The sequence below is a fragment of the Gastrolobium bilobum genome, unplaced genomic scaffold, assembly GCF_033153095.1.
Source record: "Gastrolobium bilobum isolate Gb01-03AN ecotype WA unplaced genomic scaffold, APGP_CSIRO_Gbil_v1 utg2195, whole genome shotgun sequence".
Lineage (NCBI taxonomy): Eukaryota > Viridiplantae > Streptophyta > Magnoliopsida > Fabales > Fabaceae > Gastrolobium > Gastrolobium bilobum.
Genome location: NW_026895782.1, coordinates 1221601 through 1237801, shown reverse-complemented (window position 1 = coordinate 1237801; position 16201 = coordinate 1221601). Strand labels below are relative to the sequence as shown.

General features: G+C 34.8%; 2 protein-coding genes across 4 annotated transcripts; one reads left to right on the top strand and one right to left on the bottom strand.

Moving 5' to 3' along the window:
* The first annotated feature begins 3861 nt into the window (after window positions 1-3861).
* Window positions 3862-10564, top strand: LOC133295879 (cytokinin dehydrogenase 5). The gene is made up of 5 exons (XM_061494759.1): window positions 3862-4501; window positions 4789-4916; window positions 6433-6708; window positions 8261-8523; window positions 9821-10564. The coding sequence occupies exons 1-5, from the start codon at window positions 3862-3864 to the stop codon at window positions 10197-10199; spliced, it is 1686 nt and encodes a 561-aa protein (XP_061350743.1). The 3' UTR covers window positions 10200-10564.
* A 1091-nt stretch (window positions 10565-11655) lies between these two features.
* LOC133295908 (uncharacterized) lies at window positions 11656-15823 on the bottom strand. 3 transcript variants are annotated; one of them, XM_061494819.1, is made up of 10 exons: window positions 15613-15823; window positions 15430-15524; window positions 15238-15334; window positions 15035-15163; window positions 14817-14925; window positions 14589-14733; window positions 14139-14181; window positions 13339-13512; window positions 12738-12863; window positions 11656-12627 (listed from the first exon to the last, which is right to left on the bottom strand). In XM_061494819.1, exons 1-9 carry the CDS (start codon window positions 15772-15774, stop codon window positions 12756-12758), a joined length of 1062 nt encoding a protein of 353 aa, XP_061350803.1. In that variant the 5' UTR covers window positions 15775-15823; the 3' UTR covers window positions 11656-12627; window positions 12738-12755. The 3 variants fall into 3 exon arrangements, with proteins under 3 accessions (XP_061350803.1, XP_061350804.1, XP_061350802.1); XM_061494820.1 differs by having other exon boundaries at window positions 11656-12414; XM_061494818.1 differs by having other exon boundaries at window positions 11656-12679; window positions 12770-12863.
* Between the last annotated feature and the right edge of the window lie 378 nt (window positions 15824-16201).

Genomic DNA, 16201 nt, shown 5'->3' with positions numbered 1-16201 from the left:
TCCTATCGACATGACAAGACTCATAGTATGTTTTCAGCAGAAAGGGAATGAAAATGCCAATTTTGTGTATGCTATTCTCCGAGCAAAGCCTGGCCCGGCGGAATATATATGTATATGTTCTCATCATGAACATTATAGACTTTTTTTTAAAAGGAACGGAAAAAAAAAAAGACAGACAGACAATCAAACAAATAAGGTTAACATTTGTGTGGTTTTAATGTTTGTGGGGTTAATATTACTGTGTTTAAAAAGGATTAACATTTCTTATATTATAAGAGATAAAATTATTTTTGATATACACATAAAGATGTATGAAACCTATATAAAATCATATAAAGAAAAAAGCTCCACGTACTTTTATATATATATAAAAGATAATTTTATTTTCAAAAATATTAAGTCCTATTTAAAATTATCTTACATTATCACACAAGATGGTACATGTGATTAAGGAGCTTGTCCTTAGGTTTGTCTTCTCCATGTGTGTGGGTTTGAGACTCCATTAAGCGACTTAAAGCCCTGTGTTGGTAGAGTACTATTATGTTCAAGGAGATCCACTGAACCTGAAGCCTACAACTATCTTAAAGGGACATTTGTTACGGTAGGAATTTTTTTTGTCCGGAAATCTCGATTTTTAAAAATTTAATTTTTATATCTAGTTTATGATAATATCTAAAAATTAAAAATTTTAAAAAATTTAAGCTTTTCGAAAATCCAAAAAAATGCCAGCGTATCAAAACTCGCCCCAAAGTAATCCTTTGCCAGACATTTGGGGGGTGTTTGGTTCAAGTTTCTGGAGAGAATTACCGGTAATCCTTCTTTGGTAAATGTAATTACCACGTTTGGTAGAAGGAATAAATTACGATTCCCGGATATCCAAAGATTACCGGTAATTTGATTTATAAAGAAAAGTCACTATTCATATTACCAAAAATAATATGGTAATTCGGAATACCAATCAGAATACCAATTAAAGGGAAAACACAACAATAAATTTTGAGACAAAAATAACCCAATACACATAAAAATCTAGACCCAATCTATCAATTACAAAAGTAAAAATAGTTTGGGGTTATTTTTATAAAATAACCTCATATTCCAAGTCATATTTCGTTCTAAACCAAACATGGAATCAGTAATTTTTACCCAGTATTCCCGGTAATATTTTGGCGAACCAAACACATCTTTCGTAAGATTCCAAGTAAACTCAATTTCTACTGAATTTCCATTAATCATGATTCCCGGTCACCAAAAAATTCCTCCTGTACCAAACACACCCTTGAAGTCCTGGGCATGTCTCTGGCAGCAATATAGAGTACTTTTCCTTACTGCCAGTTTTAGTTATCAAAAAAAATAATTGTCTTACACTGTTCGTCTAGTCTTATCATTGTTGGGAAGAAAGAATTTTACAATGTTTCAGATTTCCAGAATACTCCAAAATTTCAAATATATATTTACGAGTTCAGTATTTCTTATATTGTAAGAGATAATTTTATCTTCTATATATATATAATAAAAGTGTGTAGAGTTCATGTTAAGTCGAGAAAAGAGAAAAAATATATAAATTTCACAAACTTTTATATGTTGTAAGAGAAAAAATTATAGGGTTTTATAATAGTTATGTTGTAGGAAAAGTGATTGTGTAATGTTATAGAGATTCGTTTTGCGTGCTGTAATTTTTTTTTCCTTCAAAAAGTGTGGATCCCACAAAATGTTATGTTTGTAGGAAAGTTTGTTGTGTCATGTTAAATGACAAATGCAAACTCTAAAATTATATCATATAATATGAAAGACATTACACCCTATATTTATAAGGGTTGAAACTTATTAATAAAACCTAATCATGTGTATTTTTTTTAATTTTTTTTAACTAAGGAGGGAAAACCCCCGAGTATTCATATGTATTTACATTAACTTAAATTATACTTCAACAAATATTTTATAATTAAAATCTTACTGAATTTTTTAAAATGAATTTTTTTCAAAAAAGTTAGTCAAACCAAACATGCACTCTTCCCTCTATTTTGTAATTATTTCTGGCAATAAGAGATAAAGGCAATTGTGAACATGTAATCGCCTGTAAATTCTAAACATTAAATGAGTTAAAAAAATTAAGTTATAAAATAGTAATAAATTAAATAAAAATCTATGTTAGGGTAGAGTATAGGAACTTTCGTAGAACTATTAAAATCGGACAGTACGTTCTCTCTCTCTATATATATATATTTGGATTTCAGAGAAGGCTGGGCAATGCATTAGATAGAGGCTGTTTTTTCATTTTATTTCCGTGCGTGGTAAGTTGGAATTGGTATAGAAAAATAGTTGGATGAGTCTGGGTTTGGTTAGCACGCAATTGAGATTAAATTGGAATTTCCAATGCGTAATGCAGAGTAAATTAATATAATCTCCAAACATCCCCTTGCTCATTGAGATTGTCGCGTGCGTAGAGCTTTAATTAAAATAATATAGTCCATATATATTAAATAAAGTCTATAACTACGTACCTCCATGCAATCTAGGCCTTAGATTCTATGATTTTCTAAATTTGGGACCCTTGAGAGTTGGGGATAGCTAAGTTTCATTTGAAATGGGAACATAATTCAGTGATTATGACCTTATGATTAATATACAGCTAGCATATAGCAGACATGTACATCTGCTTATGTTGAGTGTTGATGATTGCTACAAGTGCCTAATTAAACTAACAATAATAAAAGAGAGGCAAAAAGAAATAGCCTAGAAGAGCAGAGAGAGAGAGAGAGAATATGCGTTTGGTTTTTTGCTTTGCATTTGCACCCGAACTTGACAAGGATCGTCTCTGCGCCCACGTGAACAATCCTTCGATTGTGTCCCCACACAGATCCTCCGTATCCATACGTGGACCCTCCCACCCCTTCTCATAAGGACAGCCCCTTAGATAATCACAGCCTCTACTCTACCCTTTCTCTACTCGATCAAAAAAATCTTTCTTTTAATTTCTCCCTTAATTTTTCATTTAATTGACTAATTAATTCGATTAAGTTAGATATATAAGATTATACAAAAATATAAAAGTTTTCTGCTGCTGCGTACTTATATGTTTCGGTTTGGTCCTTTGTAAGGCTAGAATTTGAGCAGAGGACGTAAAAAGAAGGACCCAATAAATGCAGTATTCCACAATCAGGCACGTGTCTGGTCACTCCTCTCACGTGAAGATCCACGTGCCTTTACTCTGGGCTTCAGTTTCTCGTGGTTGTCTGTCCGTCCGTCCTATAAATTGAGAGCCGGTATCTTAAATCCTAACTCACAGTAATGACTCTGACTCACGTTGATCACAATTCACAGCACTCACGCACTTTCTTTTTCATGCCATGACATGACACCCTTCTCTTTCTTTTCTTTCTGAGATTCTCCTCCTATACAGTACTAGATAGGCAATAGATAAAGAGTACCCTTATTGTTAGATCGACTCTTTTACATTTCTTTCTGTATACGTGTTCTTACACACATCCACTACTAAATTGCAAGCAGAGATTTAAAAAAAGCAAAAAGAAAGGTATAGCCCTAGCTAGGGGAAGAAGGAGTGTGATGAGAAATTAAAAAGAAGAAAGTGAGAGAAGCAGAGGACACACTGCAGGGAGAATCTTTTATGTTTGTGCATGTTGCGTACAAAATCTTTAAAGCGAAATCCTGCTTACGTTAATCCACGACTCCCCACACCACAACACTGCTCCAAGATTTTGTTCTCTTTCTCTTGAGCTTCCCAACATTCTTCGATTCCCTCATTCACTTTCCTTATCCAATATATATAACTCATCATCGTAATCGTAGTACAGTACCATGCATCTCTATTTCTATATTTATTAAATTAATTAAGATTCAATGGCCATCAACAACAACAAGCTTCTTCTATTAACATTCGCCGTATGCCGTTTAATAGTAACGGTTGGGTTAACGGTGGTGGTCCCAACGGAGCTGCTCCGTGTAGGACTTGACGGTCAACTCAGCGTTGACACGTCAGAACTCGAAGCGGCTTCGGAAGATTTCGGCAAGTTAAGCAGAGGAGAGCCTTCGGCGGTTCTACACCCTGTTTCGGCGAAGGACGTGGCACGGCTGGTGCAAGCGGCGTATGAGTCAACTTCCGGCGGGTTCGCGGTGTCGGCGAGAGGTCACGGACATTCAATAAATGGACAAGCCCTGCTGCCCCTGATGATAAAAGAGAAAAAATGGATGAAAGGGGTTGTTATTGAAATGGGGAAATTAGGTGGTGACGGTGACGGTGACGGTGACGGTGACGGACCAGCTCGCGTGCGGGAGAAAGAAATGTATGTTGATGTGTGGGGTGGGGAATTGTGGATAGATGTGTTGAGGGCCACACTGGATTATGGGCTCGCACCTATGTCTTGGACCGATTACTTGTATTTGTCCGTGGGTGGAACCCTATCCAACGCTGGGATTAGTGGACAAACCTTCAATCACGGTCCTCAGATCAACAATGTTTATGAGCTCGACGTCGTTACAGGTTCACCCCTTATAACATTAATTATATATTCACATATATATTTATTCATATTTCTCAATTTAATTAGTCATGGATTATTAATTCATTTCTCTTGACCATATATTCTTCATTGTTAAAATTATTTAATGTTAATTTGTGCTGACTAATATTGTTCTTCCCGGCCAAAAGAATATTAAAGTTCTCTAATTTCATGGCATTGTGCATGTACAAATCAAATTACTGATCATTTGTCTTTAGTGTCGTTAATTAATTAGTTATTATGCCGATGTGTACTTGTGTGACAACAGGAAAGGGTGAGCTGTTGACGTGTTCAGAAGATCGTAACTCGGAGCTGTTCCATGCTGTTCTTGGTGGTCTTGGACAATTTGGAATCATCACGAGGGCTAGAATTGCTCTCGAACCGGCTCCTCACAGAGTATGTATCTCTCTCTCTCTCTCCTAATACGTACTTTATTTGTCTCCTTTTCTTACACACGCATATACAGTGAATTCGTCCTTTCTTTCTTTGTAAGCCACTAGTTTCACAATCTTGGGATTCTTGTCCTCCCTCATACTTATATTTTGTCATTAACTATAATATTACTCACTTCAATAAATAATTATGACATATTAAATCTTGTATATATATATATGAATTTAATGTTTCTAAAATGAATGTAGATAAGTTATTTACATTCGCCGTTAAAACAATGTCATTTTGAGTTGAAAAATTAAAAAATTATAATGAAAAAAACTATTATAACTCTGAAATAAATTATAATTACAAAAATTCCCCTCAAAACGACGTTGTTTTGGGCACAATATAGATAAATTATCTACATTGACCGTAAAAAAAGCAAACCATATATATATATATAGATTAATATTTCTCATATTATAATAAATAAAATTATTTTTTATACATACATAAAAAATACGTGAAATTTATAAAAAAAAAATTCTCTTCTTTTTATATAAATCTACAGGAATTCTACATACTTTTTTTTTATATGAAATAAAATTATCTTATACATGATAAATATTTTTTTGTATAGATATACATGATAAATATTAATTTCATATATATAAATATATATATATATTATGATATTAATACAAAAAATATTTTCTAATGCATACGCTATAATATTTTTTAAAAGCAAATAAGTGTAAATAAACAGCGGAAAATAAGTGGGTTCAAGATGGTTTCCATTGGTTGATAGGTGTGGTTCATGATACGCCTTTTTCTAGGAAATCTTTTTTCGCGTCAGCGACAAAACCTAAAAAGGGTCGTTTTCGAGGGAATGGTTTGGGTACTCTTCTTCTAATAATATAAAGCTGGCAATCTTGTTTACGTGTTTCCTTCCTGGCCCACTCTCAATTTTATTTAATTTCTGTTAACAGACTCGGTTAACGAAAATTATGACTTGTGACTGACTCATGAGTTACAACAGTAACCTATCGTCTATTTAATATTAAAATTTCATTACTGTTAGATATATAATATATAGAGAGATCAAAACATTGGAAATTAAAGAAAAATATAGATAAAAGTGTGAATTTAAATGAAATAAATTTTTTTTTAGAGTAAAGTATTTTTTAGGTTCTCAACAAAAATTACGGGATTCAGTTTAATCTCTTAAAAAAAAAAGTTTACTTGTGATTTTTCTAAAATTCAAAATAGATTCAGTTAGTTGAAATTGTGATCCTTTTAAAATTCAAAGAAGATTCACGTTAGTTCCTCGACAAGACTAATATGAACCTATTTTAAATTTCAGAGAAACTACAACTTAGACTTTTTTTTTTTTCTAAGAGATAAATTAGATCCGGTGATATTTTTTGATGATCCAAAATGTTGTTTACTCTTTTTTGTATTTAAGAAAAAAGAATACCGAGTCGAGGAATTCTGTTGTGCCAAAAAAAATCCATAATATATCATCAATATTCAACAGGTTCGTTGGATAAGAGTTCTGTACTCCAACTTTTCAACCTTTTGTAAGGACCAGGAGTTTCTCATCTCTCTGCATGGGAAACCAGCGAGCCAGAAGTTCGACTATGTTGAGGGTTTTGTGATAGTGGATGAAGGGCTTATCAATAATTGGAGATCATCCTTCTTTTCACCTAGTAACCCTGTTAAAATCAGTTCCCTAAATGCTGATGGAGGTGTTTTATACTGCTTGGAGATTACCAAAAATTACCACCAAGGGAATGATGATTCTGTTGATGAGGTACACACCCAACCCCTTGTTTGTATTGTGTGGCAGTCACTTAAAGTTCCTTCAATTATTACTATTAATATATTATTTGTTAGACCCCTTGGTGCATTAAGACACTGAAATATTGATGTTACATTAATTTTTCTCAAGTAAATGTTACGTTATTTTATTTTATTTTTGGTAAACAAATGTTACCTTATTTAGTGTATTAAAAAGTATACTCAAGTTTGAAACATTAAGTTTGCACAAGAATCATTCTACCAATAGCTAGCTAGTGATGTATGTGTCTTCAAAATTATGGCATGTGCAAGCAGTATTTGATCGAATAATAAATTATATATTTAGTTCGTGTTTAGATTAGCTTACTTTAAGGGCTAAAATTAAAAACTTTTTAAGATAATTAAAAAAACAAATATTTGTCTAAAAAAATCATTTTCTAAACATATTACAAGATATATCATCTCTCTTATATAAGTCATTTAACTAATTAAGAATGTGAAAATGTGCATAATTTAAACAATTCGAAAAAGTTATATTATTAGGATCCATAATTTTATCGATCTAAATTCTAATGACTTGTATAGATATGTGTGAGAGAGAGAGAATAATTAGGTCATCTGACTTCGTCGTCCAGTTTGTGACTTTTGCAATACATATAGGCCTCCAGAGATCTGATAGGATATATAGGGAAACATGAAAGAATAAAATGGCATTGATTTGCTTAACTGATTGATAGAAAGCTGTTTAACGATGCACAAAATAAAGCAGAATATTTAATACCAGCTGTTTTACCCCATTAAACTTTAACATTTAATTATTAGTTAGACTAGTCCCTCTATCTTAACGTTCTACCTTTAAAGGAACTAGTCACATTCTGAAACATAGTTAATTGTGCATTTAAGTAAGATTAATTTTATCAAAATAATACTTTTACATATATCAAATCTCACAACTACTTTTGTATCATTGTGCTGATATGATTCTTTGTTTTTGCTCAAATTTTGAAAATCACATTTCCATTTGAATTCTATCACCAACTAAATCTTTTATTTTATTTTTTTGTTTATAATGTAAACCTTGCTTCTCCCTGCATCGTTGTCCTCGTATATGATTATTCTCTGTAAAATAGACCAGTTTGTAGTTGCACAAGAGAAAGCAATAAAACATACACAAGGAAACATGAGGAAGATCTTGTGTAATCTACCATCTCGATTCAATCGCAAGACCGAAGGCAACCTTTAGAATAGTTTATTAGAGATTTTAATTAGTTTAAACTATACTATACTATCGGTCCACCAAATTATTCTCTTAATTCTTGCCAAGGCTAACTACTTAAAATAATGGGGTTCTTCCTGCTGACAAAAGCAGCGTCTACCTTAGTTAGCTAGCTAACAGCTTTCATTATCATTTATAGCTATTTAATTTGCATGTGACTGTGCGTATTTTAAATATAATACATTATAATTTCTTGGTGGCTTTGACTGTTCTGCATTGCTTTTACATTGGCAACGATGATAAAGACAGTATGAAAGATTTTAATAGTTTGAACTTCTTTATGCTGCAGGAAATACAGGCTCTATTGAAAAAGTTAGAGTTTATACCAACATCGATCTTCACAACGGATCTGCCTTATATGGATTTTCTGGACCGTGTACATAAGGCAGAGCTCAAACTTAGATCCAAGGGTTTATGGGACGTCCCGCATCCATGGCTCAACCTTTTTGTTCCAAAATCAAGGATTGCAGACTTCGACAAGGGTGTGTTCAAGGGCATTCTGGGGAATAAAACAAGTGGGCCTATCCTCATCTACCCTATGAACAAAAACAAGTAAGTTTATTTGAGTCCTTGCCAATTGCCATCCTATATATTGTTTCACTTATCATATTCATGCATGTCCTACCTTGTCTTATATATATAGAATAAAACAACTGTGATGCTTGCAGTCATGCATAGATCCCCCTCATAAGCGACATGTTTGTTGCTGACAACGTCTCATTGGGTGTCAGTGTTAAGGTCCATTATCCCCCATCTTTCTTTTCCCACTTTATTAATTGAGTTATAGGAAATTAAGAAGAAAGAATGAAAGAAGGACCCTACGAAAGAGAGGAAAACTTAATACATATATTCCACAACGAATATTGCCAATAATTATGGAACTTATAATAATGTGTAAAGATTCTCAACAACTGATTGACAGGTAGAATTGTTGTCGGAAAAGATTAGGGAATAGAACCTCTGTGTGTGTGTATATATATATATATATATATATATGAGTTTGTATTAATCCCAATGATTAATAGAAAAATGAGTTTCTTTCTAATTAAGTTAATTATAATAATTATCCAGGTCCTCAATAATTCCTGAATTGACTGACATTTGTTTTGAAATAAAGAAGATAAAGATCACGACGTCGTAGAGTAATCAAGAACTAAAGATTAACCGTAGCTAAAACTAAAGAGTGCTTACCCCAAAATCGAAAATGTGGAAAGAACAACTATAGCGATGTGCATGTAGTAGGAAGAGGATGAAGACACGAGGGTTGTAGACCACGCAGCAGATGAAAATCTGCATTAAAGCCAGCTAGGAAGTGCTACGCTCTTTTTCTTTGTTCGACCAGAAGCAAACAAAAACGGATGGCCACGATCATCCAACTGGGAAGATTCTGCTGTCAGAAGATCTTCGATGGGGACCCACTCCTACAATTGTTGTTGGGATGACCTGTTCTGTCCTGTCCTGTTTTATAACCTAGTTCCATAGACACCGCCGTATGTACACCCAATCCTCGTCCTGGTCAATACGCATAAGTATATCATGATTCCATCCATCTATCTATTTTTTTCACTATCTGTATAAAAAATATCTAAATTCATGTAATGATAATGAATTCATAAACAAAAATAAAAAATAAAATCCAAGTACATAAAAGAATAATGAAATTCCAGTATTCCATCCACCTTGGCCTCCATCGGTCTCTGACAAGTCAAACCATTGTTAACAACGTAGAAAGTAAAGCCCAGCGACTACTGTCTGTCTACTAGTACCATGTTGCATCATTGCATGCATGAAAAGAAAAATCCAAAACATGTTTTTGCTGATGGGCGTGGTGATGTGATAATTGTGGTAGGTGGGACCATCGGAGCTCGGTGGTGACACCAGACGAGGAGGTGTTTTACCTGGTGGCATTTCTGAGATCAGCTTTGGATACTGAGACAGTGGAGTACCTGACTAATCAGAACCGTCAGATTCTGAGATTCTGTCATGATTCGGAGATCAAGGTGAAACAGTACCTGCCCCATTACACAACACAACAGGAGTGGATGGACCACTTTGGAGATAAGTGGACCCAATTCTATGCCAGGAAGATGCAATTCGACCCCCGCCGAATCTTAGCCACAGGCCAGCGAATATTTCAATTTGAGCCTTCCAACACCAACACCAACGATGATATGACAAAAAAACTGGAAATAGATAAACAGGGGAACGGAATGTTGTTAAGTAGTTAGTTTAGGGCGTAAACAATAAACGGTGTTGTACTATCATGGTTTTGAATTACAAAGCAGAAAAAGAAAAAGGAATTACAGGGAGGGTTTTTCTTTTCTTTTTTCTTTTTTCTTTTTTAACGGTATGGTTGGTTGAGGGGGTAGCTATCTGAGTGAGATTACAGGGGTGAAAATGTTGATGGAGTTGGGTTATAGGTGGGACTCAATCTCAGGGAATGGTGGGGCCTGCCGAGGGGAAAATGCCAATATGCACATGACATGTCGCAGAGTGGCGCCCGTGATCCCGACCGACCGTCTGATTTGGTTGTTATGTCCACAAACACGCAGCTGTTTCCAGTTTCTCTCTCTCTCTCTGAATATTCAGCATTTTCACTATCTGTGCCTTTTAAAAGAATGAAGAAGGCTTTCCGCTTTTATTACCCATCCAAATTCCTTGTACATAAATTCTTCCAGATATATTAGAATTCTCTGTCTTTTACTCTTTTAGCTAAGAGAAACGAGTATTGTATATCAGAACATTTAATATGGAAACCGGGACGTCCCACTATGTAAATTTCATATAACATTTACTGAATGATAATATTTTACCTATGTATTTTCACAATATTTAATTACATTGACTCTTCATAAAACAAAGTCTTCCGTATTTATTAATAATGATAATAAGTTAATCACAATGAAGGGAACCTTTTGTTTTATTTTTATTTTTTTTTTGGTGGTAAGGGAACAGTTTTTTGTTTATGAAATTTAAGGATGTCTTCGAAAGTTCGGAACAGTGATCATTTTGTCAAGTCTCGCCAAATTATTTACTAGATTATCACGCCAACAGTAAAAAATTTCGGAATGCCACGTTCCATAATTCGCTACACTGTGCAGCGAAATATGTTTGTAAATAATTCGCTATACAGTGTAGCGAATTATGCCATATCAGGCTACACAGTCAGCAGTAATAACACGTGTCAAGCAGGCAGTAATACAAGCATAATTCGCTACACAGTGTAGCAAATTACTGCCCGCTTGACACGTGTCATTTTTGCTGACTGTGCAGTCTGACATGACATAATTTGCTACACTGTGTAGCGAATTATTTGCAAACATATTTCGCTGCACATTGTAGCAAATTATACCGCGCGGCATTCCGGAAATTTTTACTGTTAACGTGACAGCCTGATAAATAATTTACTGAAGTGTGACAAAATGGTCACTATTCCAGAAAGTTCAATCCCACCCGGGCCACCTCTATGCACTTGATGGGTCTTATTTATCGGCATATTCATTAGAGCTGTCAGCTAGCTAACGAATCATCATAAAACTTCAAGGGCCCGTAATCAAAGCTCAATGATCCATTTATTCATCAGGAAATACCAGTTTATTCTAGATTATAATTGGGAAAATGTCATACAAAAGTTCATAATATAAACTAAAATAATGATTTATGCATAAAACATTGAAAGTGTTATTATATGTAAACTTGTTTTTCTTTTTTCTTTTCAAAAATAAAAAATTCTAGCACAATACAACACAAACAATGATGTCATGGCTTCAAAAAAAAAAAAAAAATAGAATTTCTAAATGTTTATACACAGCCATACTGTTGGTATACTATTTTAAGAGGAGAACGAATAACGGAACCCAATTCGTACCAAATACGGGATAGCAAGTGGGGATTTGTAAAAATACCACCATCTTCAGCTGACAGCTCCGCTTGTCTTGATCGAAAACTAGAACAAAGCTTACATACCAAAGGGACATGCATGAGAATGATGGGACTCGGGTATTAACAGATGTAGCATAGTTCTCCTATATGGTTGTCGATTGTCAGACCAAAGGAATTTACTAAATTACTAGGTTATATGTATTCACATTTTACATCAGCAGAATCCAAAACCATGCACTCTGTACGCAATCAAGACAAGTTGGGCAGCTAAATAAAACAGTGGTTCACCACAATCATATTAAGTTGCAGAAGCAGATTGGATAGAAAAGCAAATGAAGAATTCAGCTGTATCCTTTTCCTCGCCAGAACGACCGGACAGCCCATTCCCAGCTACCTTGCCCAGAGTAGCCAATTTAAAATCAATTATGTTGTCCTATTGGAGAGTGTTCTAAAGACCCGTACAATGGGGAGCCAAGGCAACAATGTGGACGCTCAGTACACTAACCCAGTCATTCTTAATATGATCGGTGCTTCCACAGCAGTGGTAAACCATTCCTGCAGCTGGAATCCCATCGCAATCCCAGTTTAAGGAGTAAGCAACAGAGACAACTAAACGATGCCTTCTCTTGTTAATTACAGACTACTCTATGCTTTATGAGAACTATAAAAGGGCCGACCCAGTTCAAATACCCACTTCGTGAGTGTCTGGGGAAGGGAATACTCTAGGCAGTCTTTCCCCTGCTTTTTGCAGAGAGGCTGATTCGGACCCGCGACCTGACACACCACGACAAGCAAGCTTACCGCTGAGCCAAGCCGGCCCTTCCACCTTAACCAGAACAAAAAATGGCATGGATCAAACACCAGCACAGTAATGTCAAACTTACCTACAGGAATTATCTGCATTAATTAGAATCACCTTCCACTTCAAGCTGCTTCCCAAATTTTGTTAATGCAAGTGAATATATAGTTTTTCTACTCACTGATGTTCTGCCGGCAACCAATTTGACAGCCTAAATATACAACAGCGGTCAGAATTAATGAACAAATGCATTGAAATTAAGAAGTTATTAAACGTTGAAAAGTTAAAATACTGGAATAAAGAAGAAAAAGATTTAGATCATGTGTAATGCATTGAGAATGAAGACGGAAAAGGTTCCATAACTGAACGAGATTTTTTCACAAATATGATGAGGCAACATCAATTAAATGGAAGAAAAAAATGGAGGACCACTTTAGCTCAAAATGATTATTTGCCCATTGTATGGACATAAACTTTTCTCTCTTGCCACTTTTCTTTTAACTTTAAACCTGGATAAATTAATGATCACTTTTGCAAAGCCATGCAGAACCACGTGTCCAAATCCACATCCATTTTCATCAGCTTGACCAGCTTAAATCATGGACAATCCATGATTGGTTTTTTATCTATACCAAGCTTCAGCGCAAACTAAATTTGAAGGTGTCCAAATATAAGGAAGCTATTACCGTGGAAAGACTATTGCCACTTGCAATCAATTCTCTTAGTTCACTCTCAAGCTCAACGTCTGATGGAGGTTCAACTTTAGAATTTGCTTGCCCTTCAATCAATATGGTAAGTTCTCCCTTTGGCTGACGAATCGAAAATACTTCCTTGGCTTCACCAAGAGTACCACGCCAAAACTACAGAAGCAATATCCTCTAGGTCAGTAAAAAAAAAAGAACCTAAGAGAACAAGATATACTGCATATCGATTGAGCACACTGTTAACGAAATTCAACAGAACAGAAGCATTCTGATGGGTTGCTAATAACTTGCATAACTGTGCGCTCAAGAAGCCACAAACACAAAGTCACACATCCTCAGCCTTGCCCCTCATAATACTACACAGTGTGTTTAAGTTAAGGCCAACATCAGATATAAAAATAGCAATTTCAAATCCTGGAATCAGGCATACTGCAGTAACCGTAGTTAAGGAATAGTAAAAAAATTTAGCAAGACATAAAAAGAAATATTTTTTCATGAGAAAAATAGTTAGCTCACATGCATGGCAAGGAAGAAGGCTATAACAAGACACCATTACTATGATAAACTTTATTTAATTTATCCCATTGTTGTGACATATAAAAAGGAAAAAAAAAAAACTAATGGCCTCTTAATTCTTATTAACACAGATTAAGTGAAAAGTAGTTATAGAATTAACAGCCTCAAAATAACCATAATAGAAATAAGATAATTAACCAATGTAAAGTAAGTTTTAAACTGCTGAATACTGACTTGTGATTGTGAGGGATAAGTGCTAAACTTACCTCTTCATGTAACTTAGTTATTTCCCGAGCAATAACACATCGCCTGCAATACCATCAAATTGAAGAGTCAACCAACCAATGACTCAAAAAAAAAAAAAAAAAAAAACTCAGAAAAGATCTATGAATCAGCCAAAAAACGCCAATAAACCGGATAACATAATATGGATTCTCAGTTTTGGGGCATTAGTACATAGGATGAATCAAAATTCATGCCAGAGTTGAATGATAAAATAAACAAACAAGTTATGGACTTATGGTACAGAAACTCAATGATTAATATATCACAACACAAAAAAAAAAAAATCAATGGATTTTCCAACTGCAAGATTTAAAAGTGGGAGACAAGAAGGATACTGATTAGAAGAAAAGGTTTACAAGCATATAGTACTTTTATTCGTCAAACTAAGCATTATAAGTTATAACATCGTGGTTTAGCCAAACTCTCAGTACCTTGCATTACCAAAAATTGAAATACTCTCTTCTAGAAACTGAGAGAGCTTGTGAGGAGGAACATAAAATATTTGTGTTGTTGTTTGATCCGCTGAAACCATGAGTCTTTTTCTTCTTGATCCCGAATGTTTTGGAAGGAAACCAACTACAGAAATATAAGTTGTGACAGTCATGTTAGGTCCCAAAATACCATAAATGCCAAAGTTTCCAAAGAAGCCAGTTAATTACCAAATGTAAATTCATCAGTAGGTAAACCCGAGGCAGAAAGAGCTGATACCAAAGCACAGGGCCCAGGGATTGGAACAACAGGGATATTTTCATTAACACATAATTTGGCCTGCATTAATATTTGATAAGCTTTATGATGAAAATTATAAATAATAATAAAATAATCTACAAATAGAAATGTTGACAAGAATAAATAAGCATAGCAACAGCATACTTACCAATTCCATACCAGGATCACTGATGCCTGGCGTTCCAGCATCACTTATAAGTGCCACAATCTCACCCTGCTTCAACCTCTTCAACACAACCTGTTCCCTTTGTGATTCATTGAATCTGTGATAACTCATCTGAAGATCTAGAGAAGAGTATTAGAATTATAAGTTGATTGGTTGCAAGATGGGGGGAAAAAGAAGAAGCTTACAAGGGGTGTTTTGATATTATAGTGATGAAGCAACTTCCCAGAGTGCCTCGTGTCCTCTGAGAGTATAACATCTGCTGAGTTCAGCACGCGGATAGCCCTGCGCATCCACAAACAACAAACAAAGTGTGCTAATTGTTAAACAGTAAACAAACAAGTGAAGAAGAGGATTAGGAAAATATAAATGTACCATACCTGAAGGTGATATCTTCGAGGTTTCCAATTGGTGTTCCTACTAGATAAAGACCAGGTTTCAGAGATTGCGAGCGACGATTATCCACTTCGTGTCCCTACGAGTGGAAACTCAAACACAGTGAGTATTGCAAGAAATGAAATGGAATGAATTAACCCTAGGCATTGCGTCGAAATGAAATTTACAGATTGTTGAGGAAGATGGACGCCGGAGCTGGAGCAGAATGATAGAAGGGAAAAGGTAAGTTGCTTTCGAATGGGAATGCAAATTCCACTGTTACCACCGAAATGGAACGGAACTGGTGCGGCCACAGAAATCGCCATCCAAGGCAATCGCCGAATCAACATTTTTCCTTCTTCGAAAATCGAAACACTCCCAACTCAACACAGATACCTTCCATCAAGGCCCAATGGTGCACCGCAACATCGTTCCCATTTTTATTTTATTTTTTCTTAAACGGGTAAAAGCCCAGGCTGTGTACCAAAAAAAAAAGCCCAGGTTCCCATCTCTTGTATTATTCGTTTTTAGTGACCAACATACGTCTATAAAGAATTGCAATATTTATTCATACTATAACGCAAAAATATACCATAATACCTTTTGTGTTGTGAATTATTTTACCTTCAATAAAATTGAAATATATGAAGGAATATGAGTTACTGGATTTTTCTATTTTTCTACCTTCAACAATATTTTGTAACCTGTTTCAGTTGGAAAGAAAAATCTAGAGATTTATGTTATCCCTTGAGTTACTTTTGTTCGGTACTTATACCA

Coding starts and splice junctions, on each gene's coding strand:
- LOC133295908 (XM_061494818.1), bottom strand. CDS start 15,774: ATGTTGATTCGGCGATTGCCTTGGATGGCGATTTCTGTGGCCGCACCA. Junction 14,926..15,034: donor GTGATCCTGGTATGGAATTG/GTAAGTATGCTG, acceptor ATATTAATGCAG/GCCAAATTATGTGTTAATGA. Junction 12,680..12,769: donor GAAGCAGCTTGAAGTGGAAG/GTGATTCTAATT, acceptor GTTCTGGTTAAG/GTGGAAGGGCCGGCTTGGCT.
- LOC133295879 (XM_061494759.1), top strand. CDS start 3,862: ATGGCCATCAACAACAACAAGCTTCTTCTATTAACATTCGCCGTATGC. Junction 4,917..6,432: donor TCGAACCGGCTCCTCACAGA/GTATGTATCTCT, acceptor AATATTCAACAG/GTTCGTTGGATAAGAGTTCT. Junction 8,524..9,820: donor TACCCTATGAACAAAAACAA/GTAAGTTTATTT, acceptor TAATTGTGGTAG/GTGGGACCATCGGAGCTCGG.